The 25,205-nt window shown below is 39.6% G+C and overlaps 1 protein-coding gene across 1 annotated transcript in view; it reads left to right on the top strand.

The window, feature by feature from the left end:
- The window catches only part of LOC129761772 (neurogenic locus Notch protein), a 236,508-nt gene that overhangs the window by 78,522 nt on the left and 132,781 nt on the right, over positions 1-25,205 (top strand). Inside the window, exon 2 of the mRNA XM_055759535.1 lies at positions 9,007-9,085. Within this exon, the coding sequence (XP_055615510.1) occupies positions 9,007-9,085 (79 nt within the window). The remainder of the gene's footprint in view (positions 1-9,006; positions 9,086-25,205) is intronic.

Genomic DNA, 25,205 nt, shown 5'->3' with positions numbered 1-25,205 from the left:
CCACTCGCCTCGCCATATAATTCTGCTGCTTCATAAAATAGAAGAAAGAATGTAAACTCACAGCACCGAAAGCGATCATGACATTCTGGTTCGCATGCTTTCGAATCACGAAGTGCTAATCGGAGCAGAGTTCTGTCGTTTTCGTTTGTGTCATGATTCCTAGGATGTAACAAAAAACGAAATCAACTGGGGGAAAATTAAAGATCTGAAAGATCTCGTTCACGAATTAAAGTGAGTTATTCAGTAGAACGTTCAAACGGCAAATAATGACGATGATCCTAACAAACAATTATCAGATCCGAAATGAAAGCTGCCCTCGCTACATTCCTACGTAAGCTCAGTGAATCGAGTCTGGTCGCCGATTTTTACTGACATCACTCGATCGGTCATGTAATTAAAAGAAAACTGTGCATTACGAGCAGGGATGCCAGGTGATTTTTTTAAATGTCTTCACATGGTTCGAAAAAATGTCTTCAAACATATTCACAATCATATCGGAGGAAACTAAAATTCATAACTTACTTTTGAACAACTTATTCAATGTTTATTCTAACTGGGATATAGCACATTTCATTAAAATTACCTTACGGTTTCAAGATTTATTTAAATAAATGTGAACACACTAGAACTTATTTGTGCAATTTACGTTCCTGAGTGTATTTGCGTGGCTATAACCAATATAGTATTTTAAGTCTGTTTTCCTATATATGTTCTGACATTTAGATGGAACGGCGGATCGTTCTGCTGAAGGAAGCCTCAACGTCGATAGCTCAGGTTTTGGACTTTGGTCTTGAGAAAGACCGTTTGGTCACAGCTTGCTATGAAGAAATTGGAACACTGGAATACTTCTAAACACAAATTTAATGGTTTATTTGCGACGCTAGAGCGTCAAACACTTGTTTGTCATCTTCAGAGAACCTTTAAAAGAACTTTTCGGAAGGATTTGTCATCTTCCCTGCCTGGCTGTATGTTCTTACGTCATCTCGTGTTTTCGTCCGTTGCACGATGCGTGCAAGGATTGTCAATTTTTGGCAAGTTCTGCATATGAAGTCCGCGCTGCGGGCGCATGTCGATCGAGACAAGACGCGGCTCGTAAATTAATAACACAATATATAATCTTGAACATGGTGGAACCCATGGAGCAGGCGCGTTGGATCGAGGAACCACTTCAACAAAGTCGCCTTCTCAATTTTGCTTCGCCAGCACCTTCTTGTTTGTGTGTTCCTCGTTGGCTCATCGAAGAAGAAGAAGAATCTCCGTTCCGACAGACACTCGAATATTTATGGCTGACTTCAATCAAAACATATCGGAATGTGTGTGTGTGTGTGTGTGTCTGCATCGAACTGCGCCCCGTCGGGAGAGCAACAATCGCGCACGCGATCCTGTTCGGAATATAATGTGCCGCCCGGAGAAATGTGCGAAATCATTGCGCGCATCCACCGACCCCCCGATAGAGAGGGGGCGATAGCGCGCCCATGTGAGTGAGTGCTGTCAATTGATGGACGTAATAAAGATGGTGGCTGAAGGGTGCTACTGTCAGCTGTGAAGCCGCATTTCAGCAACAATAAAAGCGCGCGCGTTGATTAATTGGAAAAAAATAAACAGCAGCAATACCACCATCGGGAGGAAGTTCGGTTATTATTTTCAAGCCACGCCACTATAATGGCCTCACCATGATCTAAAATGCAAATTCAGTGCGGGACTTCTTTCCATTTTTGTTTTCTAGTTCACTCAATTAATTACCGTAATTGCACGAAATCTCGGTTCAACGTGTCTCTCTCTTTCTGTCCCATCTCTCGATGGGTCGGTCGCAAGTTCGCTTACTCTCCAAGCATAGCAGAAGAGAATGCTGCCATCACTCGCGCGCGCTAGTTCCCATGCCCCGCCGCCACCTGGTGGCACTGAGGTGGCTCAGCAGTAGCGGGGGCCAAAAGTGGGGGCTCACTTCGGAGCCTAACTCGAGAAAGTAAATCAAATTACATTTTATTTATATTTAATTAATACACTGAGTGCGCGGTGCGCTCCCCCGCCACGGTATGGATTTGCGGCGCGCCGCCGCGCTGTGAAAATGAAAATTGCAAACAAAAACAAAATAAACGCAAGCTTTGACTTTTACCCCGAGTTGCGCTTTTGGTTAAGCCATCGACCGATCGAACGAAAAAAAAACGAAGATGAGAAGGGTACACGATTTTTTAATAAAATGCAAATGAGATTTTAATTTCATGTCGGGGAAGGAGGGGACGCTCTGCTTTTCGCACCAGCCAGCCGCTCAGCCGCTCTCAAAGGTCTCGAAAGGGGCATACACACGAGTCACGCTGGAATTATGCTTCAACAGCAGCAGCAGCCGCAGCATCAGCAGTGTGCAATTTTCCACTGTATCTCAGTTTCACTGGTTAATTAATATGATGTTGTTTTATGTTGCTCATCAGTAACTACACTCCCCCCCCCTCCCATCTAAGCTCTCCCATAGAGAGCTGCACCATGTTAATACACTTATTGACATCTCTCGGTTTCGCGTTGCGTCGCCGCGGCTTAATTGGATCAGGAAGTGGCTCATAACGTTTGCGCGAGATTCTTTCTCGCTTTTAAAACGTTAATTTATCACTTTTAAATTAGAATGATGGGGGCTAAACCAGTGACGGCGCAGGCAATTCCGTCAGCAGAGGCGCGACGCGTCCACGCGGCGCGGGGGGCGGCGGCTACTGAGGCGGACAGTTCAAATGTCAACGACATCTTAATTTAGTCGTCGAGCGCTGCCGATCGATGGGTTGAGAGTTTGTTTACATACATTGCCGAGCCGAGGGCGGCGGCGTGTCATTATTATGGGTGATGCTGTCTCGTCTCGTCTCGCTCTTTTGTTAGAACAATATGATTGGAGATGTTGTTGACAGTGTAGTATCGTCGTGGGGCGTCGTGGGGTTGGAGTTGCCTTCTGTGGTCCGTCTATGTTGCGATGCAGATTTTTGTTTCCCTTACTCGTTTATACCACCAGTTGATTCATGCTTCCCGATAAGGGAGTTGTCGACAGTGGTGTGCCCGAGCGCGACAGCGTACGGTTTCGGAGCCATTGTCACCCTCCCTAGAGACAGGGAACCGGAGGAGAGCAATTTGTGGGGAGGGCTGAGGTTCTACGATTCCTCTGACGTGCTGCTGAAGGAAAGTATCGTGTTTTGGAGGGTATTACTATGTTATACACATTCTACACCCCAAAAAAACATGTAGGAGACCGATGGAACTGTTTACAGCAGTTATCGACTGGTGATATGTTAGTGTAGTGTGAATTATTGTATATGTAGGTGGCTCCTCGAATCGTGTTCATAACGTGGTTTAGATAATATAGAAAATTTAAATTTTATTAACTATTTTACATTTCAAATTTGCCACTATTTATCGAGCGACCAAAATTCGCGACATGGAATTTCGTTCTCCTGAATTCATTTGACAGCTTGTATACACTGGTTAATAATTAGACAAGTGCATACATGATATGAACATTTTTCAACAATTTGTCACAAGTTAGATGACATTTTGCCCGGCGCATTATTTACGCAAATCGGTCGAAAACAATATAAAACAGAGAGTCAATAGTAAACTAGTTATGTTTTGAAATAAACAAAAGATGCTAACAAAGCTTCTGGGTTGATGGTAAATATTCACAGTTAGAATTGCGTGCGTTTTTTTAAAACTACGGTAATTTTAAATTCCTTTTGAGTATAAAAGGGAAACGACCTGATGATCTCCAACATAATCAAAATAAACGACAACTCTTTGATGCACTTGTCGAACAAGCATTTATTATCGCATCAAATTTGAATGTTTTAAAGGTAGATCTAAGCCTTGAGAAAGACTGTTGGCCGTTCGCTGACTGAAGAAAGATTAAAGTGCAAATCACCAATGAAATTGCTTTCACTATAGCGCTCGGTACAAGGACGAGATGCATTTCTTCCTTTGCTGTCTTGCTTGTTTGTTCTACTTCGCGTCAATGCAAGCTCCGTAGGAATTACTGAGAATTATTTTGAGAATGTAGTCTGCACGGTAGTAGATCAGCAACTGGTTTATTCATATTCTGTGATTGCAGTCCGACGGTAGCAGAGCATCACCCGGTTTACCGCAACAAAGTCACAATATTTAACCCATGTTTCTTATTCGTTTTACGCTTAGGTATGGGTTTTTTCAGCTCCGATTGGTTTCCCAATGGTATTGGTGTATTAACATTGTGTCTCGCCGTTTCCTTTGTTGCTCTTAATTATCGGCACAGTTCTCAGTATATTTCTGGTTCGAGAACTCCTTACTGAAGACGCAGCCCTATATCAAAAATGTACTTTGTTCTCCTCCACTTGCATTAATATATAATACGAATAGAAAATAGATTATTCCAACACTTTTTATACAAACGTTGAAATATCGTTTTAAAATAAGTACCAAAAACAATGGTTTTTCTTAAGTCTCACTTATACTGACTTATACATGTTTGAGGACCTCCATTTTAAAAGGCAGGATCTATACGAACAATCTCATACCTTCTCAAGTCAGACTTGTTTTAGCAAATGCTGTTCATATTTTCTAAATTTTGTGGAAAGTAGTATTACAAGAAAATTTTCGGATGCCGACTTCCCACCTCGGCGGGTTACTTGAACAGTTTCCGAATTCAGCTTGGTGGTCTTTATCTATCAAGAGTCAAATTTGACGCAAAAATTTGCTTACTAACTTAACAACTCTACTAAATCTACCAAATTTATTGAATGTGTTGAATCTATCATCCGGTTTTGACTGAAACGAGTCTTTTTCGAATTCAACCAACTCAACGAACTTGAACAATTATTCTGTGGGCTTTCAGTTACCTTTTCCTGAATCTAATAGCGCAGTTAAATTTCTCGCAAACGCTCATTTTCTGGCATGAAATGATGAACTGAAATAGGAACATGATTGGGAATAAGAGTAGGAACAGCAACGGAAACAGAAACAGGATTGGGAATAAGAGTAGAAACAGAAACAGAAACAGAAACAGAAACAGAAACAGAAACAGAAACAGAAACAGAAACAGAAACAGAAACAGAAACAGAAACAGAAACAGAAACAGAAACAGAAACAGAAACAGAAACAGAAACAGAAACAGAAACAGAAACAGAAACAGAAACAGAAACAGAAACAGAAACAGAAACAGAAACAGAAACAGGAACAGAAACAGAAACAGAAACGGAAACAGGGAAAGGGACAGGAACAGGGACAGGGACAGGGACAGAAGCAGGAATAGGATCTGTTATATTTAGTACATTTAGTACAAACAGGAATTGGTTTTGTTGTATTTAGTATATTTAGTACAAGTAGGAAGCAGGAATTGGGACATAAACAGGAGAAAGAACAAGGCAAAAGCAAAAGCAGGAACATGGACAGGAATAGGAACTAGTATATTTAGTACATTGAGTATGAACAGGAAGCAGGGACAGGAACAGTTATAGGATGTGTTATATTTAGAACATTTACTACAAGCAGGAACACAGGTAGGAACAGAGACGGAAATAGGATTAATTATATTTAGTACATTCAGTAGATAATAAGCTACGATATGATCGGAACTTGACACACTGTGTGTGTTGATTTTGGGAATCAGCTATCACATCCAATTTTGTTGAAGCTATTATTCTATAAAAGCGTTTCAAAAATTAAGCACATTTTTCTTCATAAAATTATATTTTTTTAACTACTCGTTGGATAAAAAATGGCCTTCGAAAATTGAAAATTCAGAAGACTACAAAAAAAAGTGTTAAACACCGGATTAGAGAAGATTTTTTTCAAATTAAAACAACGTTAACATTTTTATTTATTTTGACCAGTCTAAAAGACTTTGGGGATTTTTTTATGGAATAAAATAATACTATTACTAGATTCTTACCAATTTCATGAGAAAAAATGTCTACTAAAACACTGGTTTTATTCAAAACTGGAATATGTATTGCATTCCGCAAAATTTTAAATATTTTTTTATTTCTCACTAAGCGAGCAGCACTCTGGATTTGGGATGTCTACAAACCGACTTTTTTCACTTTTTTGTTATTTTTTAATCGCTGAACCGATTTTCAATCTTCTACCAGCGCATCTTTCTAGTGGTTTTCGACGTGTCGAAGTCGAAAAGACCCTATCTATTTATGTCATTTTTTCAAAAGCAGAGATTTTTTTCCACATCAAAATTTCAAAAAAACATATTTTTTTCAATTTCTCGCTTATTTGGACAGAAAATATAAATTTTTGGATTTTTTTACCAGAACTCCCTGACTGATTTTTAATTGTTTTATCGTAAATGAAAAGTATTTGAATTTAAGATCTAGATCTAAGATTCTACTAAGACTAACTAAAAAACTAAGACTTTTTTACGTGCATCAGAAACTGAGAAACGTTAGTCGTTTCTTTGTCTAATAAATTAAATTAATTTGACATATAAGCATATCTAAATAACAAGAGACATGCCCCAGCAAACATTAAATCGCTTAAAATGTCGAAATTTGAGATGATTTGCTTATATGGTAAATTACGTACGTATATAAAGCCATGTATAGAGATATTACCATGTTCGTTATACCGTTATACGACTCAATCCCATCTATCGTATATGATTTTAGATAGACATGATGTATAGTTGGTTCGACAATTTATACTATTGTGTTTTGATACAAAGTTATATGCGACTTATCAAGTGCAAAAGTTATCCGATTTGATGTTGGCTGGGACGTTTCTGAGCTTTTGATTTGTAGTTTAAAAAAAAGCATCAGCATTCCAAAAATCAGGGTCTAAGCCAAAGAGAGAGCTGCTTGGTCTCGACATCTCAAAAGCCATTAAGAAAACGAAAATTCTCAAAATTTTCCCTGAAGCATTTAACATCTGATGCAGTTCAGCATTTTTAGCGCGAAGCTTTTTTTAGTACAAAAAAGTAAGGTTTATTTCTAGTACAAACTTTGTGTCAAGTACAAAATATAAATTAGAATAAATAAACATAGTTTATTTCAGTACAGTACAATATTTTAGTACAAAGTTTAATATCTCTCAATCGCTGCTAATCGAAATCCGGTCAAACGATCATAAAGTTTCGAACTTCCCAAAATGGAAAAAAAACATTAAGATCATCTTTTTTCTGAGCTTTTGATTTGTTATTTAAAAAAAGTATCAGCATTCCACAAATCAGTGTCTGAACCAAAGAGAGAGCTGTTTGGTCTCGACATCTCAAAATTAGAATTCTCAAAATTTCCCCTGAAGCATTTAACAAATGGTGCAGTTCAGAATTTTTAGCGCGAAGCTTATTTTAGTACAAAAAAGTATGGTTCATTTCTAGTACAAAGTTTATCAGTACAAGAAAACAATGTAAATTAGAACAAATAAACATAGTTTATTTTAGTACAGCACCGTATTTTAGTACAAAGTTTAATATCCCTTAATTGCTGCTAATCGAAATCCGGTCAAACGATCATAAATTTCCAAAAATGGAAAGAAAAGGAAAAAACACCGATTTTTAAGATCATCCTAATTCGGCATAATGCATGATAATAAGGGAATATAGATTTTTTTTTTATCCCATCCGTTTATTAGGCTCATTTAGCAGTTCAGCTGTCACAGAGCCGAATTTATTCGTATACATTTTTATGTTAAGATAACTATTGTTGTATATTATTTAGGCTTAAGATTCCTATCCATCGATAAACATTTGTTTTTTTTATGTATAACACAGTAGCTGTTTAGGCCTAAGAATATTCCAATTCTATCGATACACAACACATGCCGAGTATTCCATTTCTATCGATACACAACACATGCCGCCTTTTTCGGCGTTAGAATATTCCTATTGTTCGAATGTTCACAGTTGGACTGTTCACAACGGGACTGCTGATATGAGGCTTCCATTGCTGTGTTAGAATTAGCACCAATTACCGATGCAGCAGATCGTAATGTGAGCGGTAAGGGACTGGGATTACCGACACATGATGATTGTTGCGTGGACGTAGTAGCTAGAATAACACACAAAGATGGTCAGTTGAGGGGCCCTGAGTTATTAGCTCATGATCGTTCGCTTAGTAGCGGACACGCAACCAATTAGGCTACGAAGACCCCCCCGAAGACGAAGAATATAGATGGTTTGGGCGTAATTCGAACGGAATCTATGAGTAAAACATGTACAAAACCATTTTTATTCAAATTTTCAATATCGTTAGTTATCAAAATTTTATCAGAATCTGAAGCGCAAAATATTTTTTTGTCACCGATTCGGAAATGGGGTCAGTATTTTTCGATTTACAAATGGAAAAAAGAGATTGATATTTTTATTTTGAAAACATCAATTCGAGTACTTTTTTGCATCAGTATAACAGTCTCTATGAAATACACTGATGCAAAAAAATGTTTTTTTTTTAAATTTATTCAATTATATATTTAATATTTTATTTAAACTCCCAATAACCAACGTCTACCCACAAAAATTACATTTGCAATACAAATTTTTATTACACAATTGATTTTGGGAAATGGAGAACGGAGATAGATGGAAAAGCAATTCTTAGTCCTCACTGCTAGCTGAATCGAAATTGATTCTGCTAGTGCTGCAATCATGACTGCTGATAAAGCGAGGGAACGCGGAGCGCAGTGAATCCTCAACCACTCGTGTGCCACGGGGACCCACGGGGATCGGTATACCCAGTACGAATTGTGTCCTATACGGTAACGAAACGGGGGCGGGAAAATAATTGGCAAAGATTAGCCAAATCGAGCGAAAACAACTCGCTCGATTCTCTACTCCCCTCTTTTCCTCTGCCTTGTTCCTCATGTGTGGGACATTTGAATATTGAATAAAACATTCGAAGAGTACTTCGGAAACGGCCACTGTTTTGATCTAGTTTCGAGGCGGTTGTTTCGGTGGCGGTGGTCCAGTAATAATGCCCATTAAGATATCTTTCAGCAAACCCCCACAAACTCTTCCGATTTTGATCGTGTTTTTTATGTTTTCTTTTTTTTCTTCTTCCACAGGCTTTCTGTCGTGTTCGCCATCGCCGTGCAAACATGGGGGAACATGCGTCAGCAAATCGATTGGAGCATCTTATTGCAAGTAAGTGTACCCCTGTTTTTTCTACGCCAACATACGCCAGCAGCCAGTCACTATCTCTCACACGGTGACAGTGGTGTGGAACCAACAAACAAAAAAAAAATCCAGCATTTATTCCGATTAGGAAACACTCTCTTCATGGATGGAAATGTCACGAATTCGAGTACTTTCGCTTTCGCCGCCAGGGGACTTGATTTCGCAACCCCCGTTGAATCGATTCTTAGTTGACGATAGCATATAATAAAAACTATGATTTCTCGACGGTGACGGTGCAGCAGCCAAGAAGCTGTCATCTCCCTCCCGGTCGCTCGGATCGGTCGTTATTGAAACTATTAAAATATAGTAACAAACTGCAACAACAAAAAATGGTGCTGCTGTTGCCTACTCTCGCGGGTTCAATTAAAATAATTTTCAGTCACGACATTATCCAACGTTTTTCGTAGGTAACAGTAGGGGGTGTATGTGAGAGGGCACACTGTATGTTTGTCTAAGACCTTCTGGCGGCTGACTTTTCAGCGCGCGCCAGCAGCCGCAGCCTCCAAGACTGATTATGATTGGATGATATTTGTGCCGCGCGCCCTCACATGCTGGAAGGTCTCAATAGATTGGCAGCGAGCTCCGAAGTTAACGTATTTATTGACGGGCGCAGATTTGACTACCCGCGTTGATTGCCGACTCGTGCCTGCCGTGTATGTTTGCACTGCACTGCTCTCCGTGTCCGTGTCGAAATTCTGCCATCAGGAAATGGCTGAGATTTTTAAGCTGGTGTTTTTTTTGTGTGATCGTTTGGGAAAAAACCCGAAAAACCGCGTTGAGTCATTAAAATAAATTTGATTATCGGCAGCCAAAAGTGGCCGCAGTCTAAAGTGAAACCACTCGAGGATGCCAGCGGGGATCCTCGAAACACACATCAACCACTTTCGTTGCTCGTAACCAGCTTGAGGCGCGTTTCGCGCATCTCCCGTCCTAGATGGAACGAAAGACAATAAAGAAACGAACCCCCCCACAAAATGTCAAACGACTTGTAATAATTTTTGAAATATTTGGCCCGAAATGTTGCGCGCGCTCGTCGAATTGATAATAAGGCGGCGGTGAGCGCTTGGGAGACGTTTCACGGTCCCTTTCACCCCTGCGAGTCTCAAAAGTGTAGAATTCTTGGAAAAGTGACGCCCACGAGGTTCCCACAGCACTCCGTGATGTCACCATGATATGATTAGCATTCTCGAGACCAACAAAGCGCACAGGACGAGATAAAGGACGATGCGAGTGTTATATCGGTTCCAGTAGAAGACCAAAAACGACAACAATTCGGATTAGAACAGATTGAAGCGCACACACGAGATGAGAAGTGGTGCTCTTGATATTGTTTTCACTCTTGAACGTCCGGGTGTAATAACCCCTTTTAGTGAATGTTTTAAATACCCCGTTTCTCTGCGTCATAGACTAAAACTATTGAGGGGAGAAAATTCACCGAGAACGGAAGTGTGTTCTCCCGGGTCATTATGAGTGTTACGCCTAATGGGGTACCACACCACCACCAACCCTCCGCGTTCCAGGCGCACAAAATGTTATTAACAGATGTTCTAGAGGGGCTTGCGTTTCCCTGGCTTTTGGCGGGAGGAAAAAATACTTGAAATGAAACACGGCCATGGGAGAATCGATGGGCGCGAGAAATATCCACAAGTGGCATCATTCACACGCGCACTGGTTTCGGTGTTTTTTATTGCGAGTTTGCATCGCAAATTGCTTGAAAATAGCCGGAATTTGATGGCATTTTTGCAAGAGACAATTTCCACCACGAACTGCGTCTTTTGAGCGATTACATTTTTTGCTGAAAGTACATCAAAATTCATTTCCTTTTTTCCTTCAGACTTTTCCGAAAATTTTCAATAGTCTTGTTTGATTGGAATATTTTTGGTTGAAATATGTGTAATATTTTTACGGGAGTGAAGGGTGTAATACATTTCTCATATCCAAAAACCCTCACATCCCAAAATGTGCTTGCTCGAGTTATGAAGAGGTTTGTATTTCATTTGTATGGCAGACCCCCTTAGAGAGAGAGAAAAGTGGGAAGAGTGTTGAACCATCGTAGAAATGTCTCTTGCCCCCTAAAACCTCCACATGCCGAATGTGGTTCCGTTTGCTTGATTAGTTCTTGAATTCTGCAGAAATGTATGCTTCATTTGTATGGCAGTCCACCACCCCCCCCCCCCCCTCAGGGAGAGGGGAGAAGGGTCTACTCACCATAAAAACGTTTCGTGTCCCCTAAAACCTTCGCATGCCAAATTTGGCTCCGTTTGCTTGATTAGTTTTCGAGTTATACATAAATTAGTCTTTCATTTGTATGGCAGTTCCCCCTTAGAGAGGGGGTGGAGTGTAAAATACTGTAAAAACATTTATTGCACCCTAAAACCTCCACATGCCAAATTTGGCTTCATTTGCTCGGTTAATTCTCGAGTATGCAGAAATTTGTGTTTGATTTGTATGGCAGCTCCCCCTTAGAGAGGTGGATGGAGTTTCTAACCACCATAGAACCATTTATGGCACCCTAAAACCTCCATATGCCAAATTTGGTTTCATTTGCTTGATTAATTCTCGAGTAATGTAGAAATTTGTGTTTCATTTGTATGGCAGCTCCCCCTTAGAGAAGGGGAGGAGTGTCTAACTACCATAGAAACATTTATTGCACCCTAAAACCTCCATATGCCTAATTTGGTTTCATTTGCTTGTTTAATTCTCGAGTAATGCAGAAATTTGTGTTTCATTTGTATGGCATTGAATTCAAATTTCGGACACTTTATTTTGTAATTTTTTGAACGAAAATTACATTGCACTTGATTATGCTTTATAGTCAACTGCGAAACACTTACCAAGCAATCACAGTAAACTGTTAACGATGATAAGACCTGATGAAACACGGGAGAAATTTAAATATTGATAAACGGGTACATTCTACGTGCTCACGCTAAGCAAACGTCAAACACAAGCGATAGTGAGTAGTGTTGATAGATTTTTGCCGATTATGTTATAATCCAAATGTAGTTCTCATATGAAATGATAGTGAAACCAAGGGATTACTCTAAAGAAGCAATTGTGATATTAATTGTATAGTTATATCATCAGTGCATCAAGCATTTCAAGATATTAGAACAAAGTGTCCGAAAATATGATTCAGAACGGTACTTTAAACTCTGAAAACCCTCCCTGCTATGATGCTTTCCAAAATACTTCAGCAAATGTGAAGCTACTTTGCGTTATGCCCATACCCAAATTTGTTTCGTTTCTGTTCACGAACCTGGCTCACCATGTGAGGGTCATAATCTTCATCGAACGCATTTTTCGGTACAGAAACCACTTCTATTTGTGACGTTCGAGAAACATTCGAAATGTAAAAAATCGTGCTTTGACGTCTCTCGGCTTCAGTTTATGTTTATGAAAAAAAAAATGCTTATGAGTCGATTCTAATATAGTTAGGCCCCTGGAAATCATTAATGTTGTAAGCCTTTCTTGCTTTTGACACAAGTCTCGATTGATCCCTGTTATAGAGCTCTCGAGAATCGGTAACAACTATTGAACGGCTGATCTAAATGGTATGATCATTCGAACGATTATAAGTCTACGAGAGATGTTTGTTACTGTTTTGACCCAAAAACTTGTTTCAACAGCTCAGAAACTGCTTTGGAAGCTAGCTATCGAAATCGCAAAAATCTATAAATATGGTAACGTTAAATCGTATAACTACCGTATGTACAGCTTCATATACTCCATATTTTGGGTGGTATATGATACGCGTAACATGTAATATACTTACGAAAATGGAGGCGATATACATCCAGTAAACATGAAATCATAGAACTTTTGCACATGCTCGGTCGCATATAAATTCGTATCAAATCACAATCGTATCTGAGAACGTATAAAATGCAAAAACACGACTTTCTATATCATGGATGGATTAAGTCGTATATCGGTATAACGAGCATTTTAATATCGTTATGTGCAGTATTATTTACGTACATTCCATTCCTTTTATACAACATTGTCCGGTTAAATCCAATATCACTGTAACAAGCAGCGTAATATCGTTCTATGCGGCTTTCGTATAAAGTATGGCATATAAGTATATGGCATCCATTTTTGCAAGTATATGAAAGTTATACGTATTATATTTAATAACCCAAATGTGTCTTAAATGTATGTATATTGCCTCCAGTTTTGGCATTTTATACAATTTAATGTTTGCTAGGCATACATGGAAAAAGTTTGCGAATTAGTTGGATGAATATAATACTTATATTTGCGCCTAATAAGACTGTTGCTATAAGTATATACGATTGATTATAGATATGGAAAAAAAATCATAGGGTATTGTATCCAAGACACCACCGCTTAAGACGTCGGGCTACGCTACGAAATTTAAAGACATTTCATAAATCACTCTATATTAGAAACCTTCAGTGTGCCTGAAAAGACTATGTCATTAACGCTTGGCTTTGTAGAAGCAGTTTTTTCTTGCCTTTGCGAGGAACAATACACGAACTAGTCATATGTCGCAATTTGTTTTCGCGCAACGAAAACAAGCAACACACACAAAGCCAAACACTGGTGGCGTGAGGCGATTGAATATACACATTTATAATCTTTTAGTGCTCTTTTCAAAATAAACACTCTTGTTAGTATTATTTGTAGTAGCAGCTGTATTGCGTAGATGTCATCCTTGGATGGAGAAAGTTGATCGCGAAAATAAATCATCCATGGCATTCCAGCAATAGAAACATTTTCCATGTGAGCCGGTGATGATGGCCCAGCTTGATTTTTCCCTACATAATGTGGCGAAACGTCATCTTCACCATGACTCGGCACGATGTGTTGATTGCAATGCCAGAGGCACATCGAGGGAAATATTCGCTCGTGTTCACAGCTCGAGGGGAAACGAAGATGACACAACATCAACAGAATGAGAAAGACAATCTGTTCTCGCTCGACGCTCGCCGGCAACGATGTTGCTTCGATGATCACCAAACGTGAAGTGAAAATGTTCCTCAGGAGAGATGCAATATATCTCCGCTACCAACAGCTCACTTATTATAAAAGGGTGGAGTTTACGTCGCAAATATTCTCTTTTCGTTATCCCCTTCGTTGTTTCTATTCTGGCGAAATTATTCTATTCTGAAGTAGGAATTATTAAATACTACTTTCAGTGGGTGGGGATATGAATGTTTAAAATGAGTGGTGGTGATGGTTCGGAAAATTGCTCCTGGATGGGATTCGAATTCCGGATGTATGGATTATCGCTCAGCAGCTGTCTCGCACGACTATCTGCAATATGATTCTTGAGCAGTTAAAACTCGTACATATGATACGGAAGAGATGCAATCGGATACGTCATTCCTGGTTTCCGATTGTGTTTAAGTAGAAATAAACAGGATATTTACATAGGAATGATTAATTGATGTTCTACGTGTTTCAAGTGATCAAATAACATGGGGTAAAAATTTTCATTCAAATTTTACAATTTCGTTTTACGTTATCGTGGATCTTGATGTGTCGAACTAACAATATAGTGTAATATGTTTTCATTTACGATCTAATATGATTCAATGATTATCAACAGCATGTAATACGATTTATCTCAGCACTATATTAATACAAATTATAGGTTTTTGCGACTCACGAACTGCATCTGCCTGATGTGTATAAAACCGATGCTCGTTATATCTAATACAGACTAAATTTGGCATGATGAATAAAATAGAGGTTTTGCATTTTATGCAATTTTCGATATGCACGAGGTATACCTTGATCGATATTTTGCACGATTGTGATTCGATCCCACTTTGTATACGACTTAGAATATGCAAATTATACGATTTCCACGCTAATCATATTTTTTTCTTTACGGATTACCGTTACCTTTTATTCCTAGAAACTCAGTACACATTCGTGAAAAAGTTCACTAGACATTCGAATTCGTTTAGAAAAAATGTAAACTATTAACTACTACTACTATTACTATCCTTGAATAAATTATTGGCATGATTTCTTGCTGTGGTTGTTGAGAACAGACCAGCGACTGCAAAGGGTTAACATTTATTTTGCTACTGCGTTGAATTGACGTGTAAAATTATTTCCCTCAGAATGCATTCTCAGGATATGCACGGAGCATGCATAGTGCAGAGCCCGCACTGCAGAAGCAAATCAGAAGAAACGTATTAACTAAGCGTGTATGGAAGCAATTTCGTCGCCAATTTAATTCTAGTTGAGAGCGAAATTGTTTTGGAGAGTTTGTAGTGTGCTGTGAGTAAATAAAATAACACCGCAGTGTAATTTTGTTTTTTTTTCAAATTTTTGTTTTTTCTAATTCGGGGGTGGTACGGTTTTCATACCGTTTATTGGAGAGTATTTGTGTATGATGATTGAATCACACGTAAGCATTGTTGATTTTATGCGTTGACAAAGGTGGAGATCGCGTGCATTGACAGCACAAATTCCGTGTATTTTTTTCACGAGAACAAGAATGAATTATGAATCAACCAGAAACCAAAAACAAAAACCACGCAGACCATCGGTCTTTCCCAGGGCACTTTTTTGCCGAAAGAGAGATTGCCTGAATTTAGAAGTGTGTTCAGACTTATTGGTGATGATGTTTGAATAATAGAGGACCTTCTCAGTTCATTCGTCTATAGCCTTGAAAAAGGCCGATGGAAAACTATACTGAACTCTCGGCATTGAGAAAGACAATTTGGAAAGCCTCACAGCCACTGCTGTGATTTTTTTCCAGATCGACCATTCAATTTTTCGTGAACTCGAGCATTGTTTCCGAGTTGAAAATAACGCATTTCAAGCCGAATGTGAAGAATATATTTTCCAGTGGAGAGGGCTGTGTTCTTTGGAGGAAAACTGAAGGTGAAAGTTCATTGAACAGAGATTTCTGCTGTCGCTTCCACCACAACCGCTTCGGTTCAGGTTTTCTGCTACGGTCCTGCAAAAGCTGTTGCAATTTGTGGATTATTCCTTTGAGAATTGGTGTTTTTGGGAGTGTAACGATGTAATTCTGCCATGAGATACTGTTTTTTTTTGTGTATTCAATAAGTTCAGTGTTTCATTGTCGCTCTAGACAGCGAGCACTAACGTTAATGCTGAGAGAAAATTAGACAATCTACTCAAATTGGCTTTTTATTGATCGTGCCCCTCAATTCAGGATTTATCATCGGCCTTTGTCCGTGTTGCTAAATGTTTGAACTAAACAGTTCATTCTAATTTTGTAGTCTTACGATAACAACGCGGTCGTGTCTTAGACATCACCCTTCTTATTTTTGTCACTGAAGATAATCTTAAAAAGTTAGAGTTACCAGAAATATTTGTAATTGTATAACCACCATTAAGGAGTTGAAATTTATGTAAGCCTAACATATCTCATTGCTGATTTATGTGAATTTTAGCGAAATTCATTCGTACTTGGTGTACTCGGAACATGGTGTGCTTTTCGCTGCATGGCAGAACTTGTTGCTGTTAGAAATCATGTCCTGCACAACATATTGCACTTGATGGAAGGATGGGAATGAAACTTTTACGCTTTGAAAGAAATTTATCGTAAATTCATTTTGTTCGAGATGTATTTTGCGATGAAACAAAAGTAGGGGAACGGGGGGTAAAACACACCGTTGAAATATCATGGAAATTAAAGTTCAATTTTTATTTGAAAGACGATTTTCTCAACCCAGTCATGATGGAGCAAATCGCCCCACTACGAAGTTTTTCTCTAATTCTTGTGTGCATAGAACCGTTTTCTCATACCTGTGTTTGTATCATGTAATAAAAACTTGAACGAACACTATTATTACAATGCTTCGCACTAATAAAATCCATCCAATAACCTAAACCTTAGAATCACAATAAAAACTCATACTTGAATAACCCAAAGTCTGCATGCACTTCTATGTACAGCGGCACGTAGGGATATTTTTGTGACAGCGGCACGTATTAATACATTTGTAAACATAAAATATTGAAATGAAAATTACTCGTATTCTCTGGTTCGACAACTAAAAAGACTCCAAAACACAAAAGCATCTGATGTTCTTAGCAGGCGATAAACGTATCCGAGGCTGGGTATTTACAGCGAATCAAGATTTAATCAAAAGATATGCTTCGAAGTCGTTTGACATTTCGACCCGTTGTTGTGGTGCGTTTTGGACACGATATAAATCATTTTACCCCGTCTGTTTTAGAAATGCATACTATATAATCTTGTAGATTTTTCATCATTTTTATTTGTTTTCTATATTCGTAATCTTTTTATTACACATGATTACAGAGAAAACGGACTTGGCTACACTTTTGATGTGAAAAAACAATGAATAATGTTGTAAATTTTGGGCCTTATTTGCTTAAGGTGGGCATTTTACCCCCTGTTACCCTATATCTAAGGCGTGAGAAAATATACGAACAGACTCGTGATCTATTGATCATGCGTAGAATTGAAAGAAATGTTCGTATGTGATAATGATCCGATCTAAAATTTACTAAGAAATCCTTCATTCATCACTCGAATGAGAAATGTCATTCCAATCATAGTCATATTTTTTCATATAATCAAAGAATAACGGGTTTCAATTTTAAAAAATATTTCTCTTTAAATCGCTTTCCGGCTTTCCCGACACCCGATAAATCTACTTCTGACCTGACGCTTGGACTTAATCTATTTCGTAAACGTCGAGTTTAACCCGAAAGTGTTTTCTACTGCCCATAAACAGTATTTATGCAAAGTTTCGTCTAAATTGAAAAACATTCAGACGGCCCGACAAAAGTGTCTGCATTCATGGTGGTAGGCCTGCGCTCAATTTTTCGTTTCTTGATCAAAATTCAAAAGTGTTGACTTTACAATAACGCAACATATTAAGTTGTGGTCCAGTTTTAACAGGTTTCCCCTCTTCTCTTACCAGCTCCCGCTTTCCTTTATTACCAGGACGCGCACATAATACCGTTGAATTTCCGCTACTAAAGCATTCTTGTTGAACTCAGTCTCATCTCTCTAATGACCTGGTTTCTCGGAGGAACCTATCACCAAATAACCCACAAAAAAAAGAACGCTATCAGAAGCTCATGAATATCTCGTTCGCTCCGGGGCAACTCCACTGTCTTCTGTTGTGGAATGTCTGTGCGCGTTCGCTCAGTTCGGTAACTCGGTAGCTTTTTTTGTTGTTTGGTCCATCGATTACCGAATGATATTTGTGCTGTTTGAGCAGAAAATGAACGAGAAAGCAAAGTGGTGGACACGACGACGGAAAATACAAACAAAAACTGCCCCATTGTATGTTAAAAAAGCCCCTCTCGGTATGGTCGCTCGAAAAATATTCATAAACAGTTGCCCCGAGCCTTCCCACTTCCCCATCCCCCAATGCAATGTGTGTGACAGTTACGGTGGGTCACGAGAGGAAAAAAGGAGAGGGGGGGCTGTCGCGACAGACCCGACAAAACGTGTGGTGATGGGGCCGGCGAAGGCCCCCATCTTGTATTATTGTTTGTTAGTGATCTTTTTCCATTGGCTAATTTGCATAATTTATCGATATGGTCTCGATAGGTTTCTGGTTTCTTCACTCGGGTTCCTTACCATGCGATTTGTTTTCCGATTTATTCGAAACGGAGACCGCGTAGCATTATTGTACTCGTGCTGATTCGTTATGAATTTTGATTAGTTCACTTTCGAACGACGATGCCACCAGATGATGATCAGCAATGGGTAGATTCACAAGGACCATTGGCAGACAGCAACAACATCAGCAGCAACATCGAGTTATCCTTTGACGTGAAGATTCATCTTTTCAGGGGGCGATTCTTGGAGTTTTCACTTTATTTTGCTATGTCTTCTCCGGGTCCGAATTCGATTTCAATCTTCTTCCAGTCGCCGAACAAATTCTGGAAATTGACTCCCAAGAGACCAGACCAGACCGGAGTTTGTGACTTCGGCTGCTGGAGGCCAGAGAAATCGAAATCAAAGTCGTCGTTGTCGACTGTTGCCAGAGCGGCTGCAGCGATCCCAAATTGGGAAGCATCGCTGCCAATCTTTCGTTTCCGCACTACCCACCCCCCCACATCTTGGAACCTGCGACGCGGTGGCCCTTCACGACAGTGGTGGTGCCGAGTTGGGACACAAAGGCCCTAAAAGGATATATTCCATCGGGGCCGGTCGTCGTGTCTCCCTGGAGTACCAGAGAGACTGCGAATCGAAAAAAAACCGGGAATGAACCGTGCGCGCAGAGAGCGCTTACTCGGTTATTATTGCAATTATTGTCTGCCGTTGTTTATTTTTTGTTGTTTTTCTGCGGAAGGAACAATCCAAAAGAGCCCGAACCCTTCTCGCCCGCGCCCGCGCTCCGAACCGCGCACGGGAATCAAATTGATAAAATAAATAATAAAACTAACAAAAGCAAAGTTCTCTGTCTCTGTCCGTCGTCGTGCCACTCTCGAGAACCTTTGGCTGCACCCGATTTGGTAGGGTTTCATTTTCCAGGGCTGTCGAGAACAACGGCCACGAAGACAGCCTACGGGCAATATTTGTCGTTTCGATGCGGTCGGCGGGGTTTTCTTCCTCTCTTGGTGGTGTTCCCGTGTTTGTACCACCTTTTCCTAGCTAATGGCGATTTTATTGTGTGGTGAACAAAGTACGGGGCCTTGGAAAGGGGGACCCATAGCTGTCAGCCGTTCATGGGTGCGTTTCGTTTCGCGAGAACTTGAACAAAAAATCTTGCGTGGATGGCTCAAGATGGAATATTATAGATGGTAACAGATGAAGCCCTTAAAGTGAGACGATTCTCTGGCAGTTCATTCCATTCTCGTTCAGTATCTGTATCAATCTTGTAGAAACTATTCTGTTTGGTAAGAATTGAAAGTGGATACCGAAACACTCTTTCTCCGATTTTGCATTAACATCAAGTGATTAGCATTAACATTGATTGGATTGCATTGACATTAATAAACTGTTCATCAATTCGAACACGTATTATTCATTTGGCCCTTAGGGTGCCCAAATTTTTATCCTCTCAACCTCGTCCTCCTTTTTTTTATTTCGCGATTTTAGTATCATTGTATACAGGGTGGCAGCGAAAATGGTCATGTCAAATTTCAAAAACCGACCATTGTACATTTTGTTTATTGGCCCGAAAAAATGACCTTTGCAAAGTTTCAGTTCAATCGGATGTGATTTAGGGGTGCCTCAAAGCGCTCAAAGTTTTGATTTTTTGATCCTCGAAAATCTTCCAAGGGAGAAGTAAAGGAACCTTGGAAAATCGTTTTTTTTTTTTGATGCCAAATGACTTAAAAATGCATGAAACGAGTCGAGATATGGTGTCATTGTCATCATTTTGGTTGAAAAACGACTTTTTGGGATTTGACCAAAAAATCAAAACTTTGAGTGCTTAGAGGCACCCCTAAATCATATCCGATTGAGCTGAAACTTTGCACAGGTCATTTTTTTTGGTCAATAAACAAAATGTACATGGTCGGTTCTTTAAATTCAATAATTATTTCTTCCCCATACTTTCATCGCCTCTCAAGTCCCAAAAGACCAAAAATTTCGAAAAGGCGAATCTGACAAGTTTTCGTTGAATTGATTCAATTTGCTGGTTTTGGTAGTATGGCTCATGGTCGATGTATGCGCAAACGGCTGCGATTCCTAGGATACAATCGACAAAAGCGACATTAGGGAGAATAAATTCACTTGCGAGACGCTATCATGAGCAACGCCGACACAGCCTTCGCCATTGCCAAGCTAAACGCTGGTCCTATACAAAAGAAACACATATTTCAGCCAAACATGATGATTAAAAATTTTCGGTTTCGGTTGCGCCCCATATTTTGGGTACTAAATGAGAGACCAAAAAGCATTCTCGCATTCTCCCACATCTTCTTTCTCTTTGAAAAAGAATTTTCGGTGAAAAGGAAGAGACGAAAATTTCCACATTGCACAACTCATCGAAAATCTTTATTTCAGCTGAGCGAGAATTCCGGTCTCTGTGTGTTAGGAAGCACAATAGTATTCTCTCAATCTTAATCAGTAATGTTCCGCCTGGCGATTAAGATTTTCAGTTGAATCTTCTGCCTATTATTGTCAGAGGAAGGAGGACCAAGCTCTACGAAATGCTTGTTTCTATTTTGACGTAGGACTACGCCTTTCAAAGCTACGCGCAAATTCGAACACATGTCACGTTTTTATGAAATAGCTTCAACGTTAGTAACTATTTGTGTAGTGAACGAATTTCGGTGATTTTCATATCAATCGAATCGTAAATTATTATGGATTTGTTTGATATTCTGTGCCTTACGATTTGCTTATCCGAAAACAGTTTAAATTTTCGAAATTTGAGAGCATTCCCATTCTTCCATAAATTTGTTCTACCCAATCACTCGACTAAGTAAACAAATGTCCACCTTCAGTTCTCGACCGTAGACCGCACTACACACCCCCCTCCCTCCTCCCTCTAAGAGGGGGCTGCCATATAAATGAAACACAAATTTCTGCTGACACGAGAATTAATCGAACAAATGAAATGAAATTTGGCATGTGGAGGTCTTATGGTGCAATAAATGAATCTATGGTGGTTAGATACTCCTCCCTCCTCTCTTAAGGGGAAGGGGCGCTGGTTCTGCCATACAAATGAAACACAAATTTCTGCATTACTCGAGAATTAATCAAGCAAATGAAACCAAACCTGGCATGTAACGTAACGGAGAAACATGTGATTTGCAAGAGGTTGAAAAATCTTGAATGAGAATTGTGTCCGAAAATAATCTGATATTATAATGTCGAGTTTTGCTAGAAGTACTAGGAATTTTATAGTAAAAGGTAATTTTAAAGGGTAGATTAGAAGATCAATCAATGAATAATTCTGCGATTGGATCCATGAACAGCACTTAGTAAGAAAACGTGGATGTGATAACGAAAAATAAATTTTGGACGGGACGAAGTTTGCCGGGTCAGCTAGTATTAAATAAAAATGGACAAATCTAAGTCTGAATGATGGATAACGTGAGAATCGCTTGTGAATACCCAGCAAACATAAAATTGTAAAACTTTTGCTCATGATTTAGTCGCACATGAAGGCGTATAAAATCACAATCGTATAAAATTTAAAAATACTACTTTGTTTGTAGCAACATTTTCGTATACGGCTTCATATACGCATATATCACCTCCAATTTTGAAATTTTGTACGATTCAGTATTCGCTAGGTAGATTCGAGAACATTTAGGGTGTGAATATCCCTCAATTAGGAACTGAAAAACGTAAGGTTAAAATACGAAATAAAATTTTTGGACATAAATTTTCAAAATGAGAAGCACCAGAGTAATGGATAATCAATGAATTTATGAATACAAAGATTGAAGTGATGGGAGGTTCAAAAGAAGAATGGTATAGAAATGGGATAATTGCAGTTTAAATTTTTCGAAATATGCTGAAGGAGCTAGTAGCTGTTTCGAATGGTTAGAGTTGGAAAACAAAAACAAGAAGATAGAAATTGAGGAAACAACAATCTGATAAAATAACAGAAAGAATAGAAAAAATCAATGAATTTATGGTAAAGAAGATATACAGATACTAAAAAACAAAGTAAACATGAAAGTAGTATTCAAGAAAGTTGATAAAATAAGAAAGATGTTAAACTAACAAACTAATACATAATTAGGAAGAAAAATGATTTGGAAGATTTCAAGAACACATGAAAATAGGAGAAAAGAAGATGAATTTGAAAAAATAAAGGATAAAATAATTGAAGATTATTTTTAAGAACACTATGCATAGTTCAACAATTTTAAAGGTTTGGTCATTTAAAGGTCAACATTCTACGAATACGTGATTTGACATTTTAGAATAATAAAAAAAATAGAAAAAAAGTATATCTTAAAAATATAAAAACACAACCTTTCTGAAGAAAAAAATACGAATCTTGCATTGATCGATAAGAAATATGTTTTGAGAGGTTCGAGCAAAAAAGGAGTTAATTTTCGTTTTAGCTAGAACTGTTGCATAAGCAGACCGAATAAATCGTTTTGATTTTTACTAGTGCCCAGACCACATCAAATCCTAAATTATCTTTTTTGTATAGGGGGATCTTTTCCAGGCTCCATAGGATCCACAGAACAGTTAAGAACAATCCGTGCATCCATTTGTTGCATGTCTCGAATTCGGTTCCACACAAGGAAATTTGACCACCACTGAAGAAAGAGGAGAAGCAGGGGATGCCCCTCGAGTCCAGAATAATTTATCTTTGTTCTCAGAATATCCAATCGCCAAAAACGAAATAAGAGAATCAATTGATATGCGTTTATAGTTAGTGTAGTTTTCTTCCTTTCTTCAGTGTTTTTTTTTTACCATGTAATATCGCTCAGACGCGGGGCTTCCGAATTGAATTGCATTGAGAATGGGGAAGATTTACTGTCCACAGGAGTGCATTGTGTGTTGTTTCTGAAAAAAGAGAGAAGAACAAGAAAGAAACCAGAACAAAACACATAAAATCATGTTTTCAGAAGCGATTCAAGGTCGATTTGACATACACATACACGAAGCTGGTCGTAAATCTGAACCTCCCATCCAATGAATTCTGGTTTATCACCGCATTAGATCACTCGGAAAAAGCCGCGATGCACTTACTTTTGAGTCGACTTAGATCGAGTTCCGAATTTATTGCACACGCTTGCTAGCTTGCTAGCTTCGCTGGAAGATTAGCCCATTATAGTCGTCGAATGGAATGAGATCAGTCCCATCGAATGAGTGAGATCAATTAGCGGTGGCTTCAATGCTGGAATCAGATCAAATTTATGGTTCCAAGCTCTCAACGACAGCGCGGCCATTCGGAAGATGAAAACGGGCGTTGGTTTCCCGGTTGAGAAGCGGGTTTCCAGTTACGAGGATGTCGGGAGACGCACGCACGCACACACACACACTGGTCCACAATACGACTTATTGTGTTTCGTTGTTGCGAAAATGCGGGACGCATTTCTTTGTCATAGGGATAATGCGAATTTTTTTCCTGCTCTCTATGCATGCTCCAAGTTTCCCGAGAAATCGCTTAATCACCCCGCCAGCGCGCGATGTAGATGAAGAAATAAAGCAAGGATTATTAAACCCCACTTATGAGACAGCCAAAGATGAGTGCTGTGCTGTTGCTCGCTGGCCGCCGCCACAAATGTGGTGGACTCCGCGGATCCTTCCGCGCGGATGCGACGCCGCCGCTGCCGCTCCCCGCTGTTTTCATATCGTCATTAATGTGCCGTGTTGTGTACAAGCCTTTTAGTCCGAAACAAGATATATTACCGGGACTCCGTCGTCGTAGGTTGTGTGTACTGCTCGAGGCAGGGCCCGAGACGACGCTGTCTAACGCTCGGCACTGTGAGCGTGGAGCGCGGTCGGCTTTATTGGCTTCGTTATCTTGTTTCTGCGGCCCATGCTGGAACATAACCGGCTCCCGCCGACAAGAGTTTGAGCAGTGTTTGGGACACACTGGGGGGAAAGGTGGTCGTGCGGCTGCTGCTGCCGCTGCTGCTGAGATGAACAATCGCGATGCATTCAATTGCATGTGCATGCTGGATATTCGCTGGGCACGCGTGGGCAGACCTGAGAACGTTCCTCTCTCTCTCGTGTGCGCGCGCGCTCGAGATGCTAAATTTATCATTGTTGTTAGCCCGCAGTTACGGGCCTCGCCGATCCACGCGGATGCTGTGGGGGGCTCGGACCGAGAGGGGACAGCAGCGCGCATACTACATATATTTGCGGGTTGAAAACCGGTGCAAACTAGTCCTTCGCCAATGGGGGAGGAGTGTTTGTCCGCGCGGACTTTGCGATGAATCGCGTCCATTTGGTCCGAGGGCCCGTGATACGGGCGGTGGTTATCCGCTAAATTAGCTCTATTGCGGTATATTTATAAGTGCGATGGTTTTCCAGCGAGTGGAGCGGAAAAATATAAGTGAAATTGCGTGAAGCGATTTTTTAGGTTCATGAGGGGCAATAGAGGCTGTTATACAATCTTCCAATATCTCGTTAGTCGCATTTGTTCGAAGAAATTGTATTTTTCTTCCGAGGATCTTTTAATGTTAATCAAAAATTAACCTGTCCGAATACATGAAT

This window comes from Toxorhynchites rutilus, chromosome 1 (assembly GCF_029784135.1).
Source record: "Toxorhynchites rutilus septentrionalis strain SRP chromosome 1, ASM2978413v1, whole genome shotgun sequence".
In the NCBI taxonomy this organism is placed as follows: domain Eukaryota; kingdom Metazoa; phylum Arthropoda; class Insecta; order Diptera; family Culicidae; genus Toxorhynchites; species Toxorhynchites rutilus.
This window is presented reverse-complemented; position numbering and strand designations above follow the sequence as displayed.